At 41.7% G+C, this 4,990-nt stretch overlaps 1 protein-coding gene across 1 annotated transcript in view; it reads left to right on the top strand.

The window, feature by feature from the left end:
• The window catches only part of atp8b5a (ATPase phospholipid transporting 8B5a), a 35,173-nt gene extending 33,284 nt beyond the window's left edge, over positions 1 to 1,889 (top strand). Inside the window, exons 27-28 of the mRNA XM_030791346.1 lie at positions 132 to 262; positions 667 to 1,889. Of these exons, the coding sequence (XP_030647206.1) occupies positions 132 to 262; positions 667 to 996 (461 nt within the window). The 3' untranslated portion in view covers positions 997 to 1,889. The remainder of the gene's footprint in view (positions 1 to 131; positions 263 to 666) is intronic.
• Positions 1,890 to 4,990: the final 3,101 nt, after the last annotated feature.

Below are 4,990 nucleotides of genomic sequence, written 5' to 3'. Positions count from 1 at the left end.
GTGTGTGTGTGTGTGTGTGTTTGTGTATCAGTGTTCGCATGTATTCATTTGTGGATCTCTTAACATCCCTGTGCATTTTGACATTTCTGTGTGTGTTTGTGTGTGTGTGTGTGTGTGTGTGTGACACACAGGCACAGCCAGAAACTCTCTGAGTCAGCCCAGTGTTTGGTTGACCATCCTGCTGACGTCTATCTTGTGTGCTCTTCCTGTGGTGGCTTATCGATTTCTGCTCACACAGCTCTCTCCCACTATCAATGACAAGGTACACACACACACACACACACACATACACACACACACACACACACACACACACACATACACACACACACACACACACGTACACACACACACACACACACACACACACACACACACACACACACACGTACACACACACACACACACACACGCATACACACAAACACACATTCCCCTAATACACAACTATAATCACCAAGGTACACACACACACACACACACACACACAGGTATACACACATATCACACACATCATACACTTTGCACACAACTCACACCTCACTGACTCCTTATGTAAACACACACAGACACATTCATACACATATGATATGCTCACCTTCTCAGTGACTGCAGTTCTCTGAGCCCATTTGACCTTTGACCCTTGTGTCCTCCCCTCTGTCTCAGGTGAAGTACAAGGTCAGACGCGCCAAACTGGAACCTCCCCCTCGTCCGCGACGGACCAGAATCACACGCACCAGCACACGACGCTCTGGTTACGCTTTCTCTCACGCTCAAGGCTACGGCGACCTCATAACTTCCGGACGGTTTCTACGGCGACAGGCACCCCCGGCAACTCGAGTGGGTGGATTCACCCCGATCGGACGGTCCGCTGGCTTCAGTCCCACTGGTCGATCGGCGGGGTACAGTCCGACGGGGCGTGTCCTAAACTTCAAAGAGGAGGCGGAGCCAACAGCACTACAGATGTATCGAAGCGTCAAGAATGACTCTTTTTGAGGGCGGGACCTGACTCAAAGCCACTCCCACAAACCACAAACATTTGTTTACACAGGGCATTGGGACCCAAGCTAAGACACTATTCATATGCGGGATACGCAATGTGTAGGCACATTCACTGTACGGAAAACGCGCACAGTCACAAAACAAAAAAGCAGATGCAAAAAAAACCCCAACAACATAAAACTAAACTAAAAAACTAAAATCTGAGGGTTAAATATGTACTGTTTAGGCAGCTGTACATTTAAACAAGGTTTGCAGACAGCACCCCCAGGTGTTGCGAGGGAAGCTGAGAACTGATGTGTGTACAGTGCAGGTTACTGCAGTTCACTCCTCTCAACAACATGAGAGAACTATGATAGAGAGAGAGAGAGAGAAACAGAGAGAATAAAAGAGAGGAGACTAAGAGAGAGAGAGAGAAACGAAATCACACAGATGAGCTAAAATAAACTCCCTTGTGTCTGTAGTTCACCCTCTGGCCCGTGTACGAGTCACATCTTATCTTTACGGCTAGACCCTTTTGTGTGTCTGTCTCACGTTACGTTCGGGTATAAGATTGATGCTGGAGCACTGTGGTTGAGAGTTCGTCCGACAGCGACAGGTGCACTGTACGCCTTTCATTTACACAGACTGACCAAACTCTGTTTCAGGGACCTACACACAGCAGATGCCATGGAGTTTGAGGGTCTGTTCCATTCCATTTCCAGGCCTGCAGTGCCTCAGTCACCCTTGAGAGGGCGCTGTTGTGCAGCAGTTTTGTTTTTTTGGTGGTTTGACTTGGATGTTACACTTTTCATAAACACTAAAATGTGTTTATATGACTCAGACACAAACAGATATGAGTCATTGAGTTATCAGTATTTCCTGGATAGAAATGAACTGAACACTATTCTGATTTTTTTTTGGGGTGGGGGGGGGGGGGGGCATTTTGTCAGAGGAAGGAGAGCTCTCACCCTTTATAGACACACGGATTCATTTCCTCTGCAATATTGTAACATTTTGGAGCATTTTGATCTTTTGACACTTTTTTTATTATCTTTTGCTAAAATAAATCATTTTGTCAAAAGACTGAAAATATTCTGAAAAAATGAAATCGGTTCACTGTGTCAGTAATGGTGTGGGCTATGTCAGCAGTGAACCTGTGAATGAATGATTTTTAAAAGGTCAGATGGTTAGAGAGAAGCAGACATACAGACATGCTTCCCAGTGTGGGGTTTTCTATGCGTTCTTTTCAGGCCTGTTCTCATTCCTTCACACAGGACACAGGATGAGATGATGAAACGTGTTTTACTATTTAGTCGTTACAACCCAGGGTTATTTTTGTTTGACCAGCTAGTGAAAGTTGATACATGCACCAAATTTAAAAATTAAAATAATGTTTGAATGCCCACCTGTCAAAGAGGATGAATCCTATTAAACTTCACCTCAGTGCAATATATGTTTTTTTTTTTTTTAAATATAATCAGCCGTTGTGCCTTCTGCTCTCTGATTCACAGTGGGATGTGAAATTTCTGTAAACCAAAGGTCTAACAGAAGAATCAGATCAGTTCAGATCTTATTTAAACTGAAACTGTCAGTGTTTAAACACTGCATTTATTATGTATACACACACACAAACACAACACACACAAACACACACACACACAACACACACACACACACACACACACACACACATACACAACACACACACACACACACAAACACAACACACACAAACACACACACACACACAGAAACCATGAAAACACATTTATAGAAAACACCAAAGTAAGGCACTGAAAGATTTTTTAAAATCTCGCCAGCAATCAAACTTCTGAATTTAATACATTTCTACAGAGTTCCCCAGAGTAACCTGTTTAAACTTATCCAGTGTACGTACATATAGCCAGTATCTATGATGTATTTTTTATTCACCTGTTTTTCGTTTTTATTTCTGTTGTTTTTCTGTCGGAGATCATTACTGCAAAGTGTTGTATGACTATGTGTTACGATAAAAAATCAAAAATCAAAATGCAAAAATAAAAAACTTTAGTAAATTTCATTCAGGAACAAATGCTGGAAAAAAAACTGAAGTTTGTATGAATTATGTGAATTAATGAAATCTTTTGTGTAAAGTTTCATGATTTCTTTTTAAACAGCTTTTTTTTTTTTTTTTTTGGAAGATGGTCTAGTGGATCAAAGCAGTGCTTTATCTGGAATTGCTATCACATACCTTGGAGATTATTGGAATATTTTGAAGAGTTTTGTGTTGGAAAAAGAAAAGTTATTCATTCATTTACTGATTGTCCAGAATCCGAGCATGGTTTTCACACAGCTGATCTGCTCATTTATCTAAAATGTTATGTCAGCATTGTTTTGCCTGTTTCTTCTGTTTCAAATGGATTATTTTATTACGAAACGATGACATTTTTAACGTAGTTCACCAGACAGTGGCATTAATCTTCACCGGTGGTCAAGCCACGTTGGCCTTTGTTAAATTCTGACTCTATCAATCATGTCATTCCAATCTTATCTCAATGTTAACGTACATGACACTGCATGGAATCCTCTTAGAACATTCTAGAATAGAATTTCCCAGTCTTACCCCAGGGTTCTAAGACATGGCATAGTTTAGGACTCTACCAGTTTGACAGTTATTTGTGAGGCCCTTGATTGGTTGATCGTGGTGTGTCAAGGCAGGAACAGGGCCAAATATGGGCAGGGCTGTGGACCTGCTGGAGTAGCTGAGGCTGAACACTCTTACACTAGAAATGTAAGAGATCAGCATTGTCACACTGAACTAGGGCAGCAAGACTTAGTCCATCCACTGCCATCCAACACTGTCCAAGTCACACGTTTACTGTCTGCTTTTCCAGTCAGTCCTGGACAGAATCTTTACCAAATTAAAACCTTTATCACAAAGACTAAGACTAAAGAAACACGGTACTGCTATTTGTTGTCTGTTTCTGTCTGTTGTTTTTACCTTAAGTTTGTGCAATGATGATGCTGGAACGTTGAAGGAAACTGTTAGTGCAATGCTCAACTTCTGATCATGACCAAAGCCAGAGCCTTGAGTTTCCTCAGAGCTGTAAAACTGAAAAGATCCAGACGGACAAAACAATCTTAAACACTGTTGAGAAAAACTGGACCAAATTTGACAAAAATACACAGAGTCCTGTCCCATTTTATTGACTCTCAACTGTTCTAACGAATGTCTTTTATTAAAATATATGGATTATTTGTATGTGAATATTTTTGTCCAAATATAAAAAGCTTTTATACCTATATGTTCCTCTCTCTCTGTGTGTGTGTGTGTGTGTGTGTGTGTGTGTTTTGTTAAGCAGTTATGAGTACATTCTCTTTGCATCCTTTGCTTCATTTTTCCCGCGGTGATTTCATCAGTTTGCTCGAAACACAGCACACTTGTCTGTTAGTTCTAATGCGAGCTTTTTTTTAAGCTCAAAATAACAATTATCTGTTAAGAGATATTAGTTTAGAATTACACGCATTTTAATATAATTTTAATATCCGAGATTGATCTCCCTCTTTTCCCGTAAGTGACTAGAGCTTTGTTCTGTCAAACAATAACAACAGCGCAAACCGTGTAATGGTTTTTTGTTCTTTACGCACTGTAATTAAACGAACAAAGGGGTAGCTTGCTGGGGGGAGAGAGAGAGAGAGATGGAATGGCTCAGCCTACACCCCCACCCGAGAGCAGCTCTTATGCACGCACACCCACCGCGAGACATTTAAGGTTTACAAAACCCGACATGTGATTTCCCTCGCCGTCATTCTTTGAATACCTTATTCTTCGAATATTTTATGGTTCGTAGAGCGCAACCCTATTGGCCCGCCGTTTGGCAACGAGAGAAATTTTGACATAATCCGACGAGTGTGAGCCAAGACCCCGCATAAAGCCGGTGCTCATACGGGGAGGGGTGCGTTTGTTCTTTGACGTAGCGTTTGGTTGGTCCGACCCAGCGAAGGCGACGACGTTGTATCGAAGGCTGCG

This window comes from Chanos chanos, chromosome 14 (assembly GCF_902362185.1).
Source record: "Chanos chanos chromosome 14, fChaCha1.1, whole genome shotgun sequence".
Lineage (NCBI taxonomy): Eukaryota > Metazoa > Chordata > Actinopteri > Gonorynchiformes > Chanidae > Chanos > Chanos chanos.
This window is presented reverse-complemented; position numbering and strand designations above follow the sequence as displayed.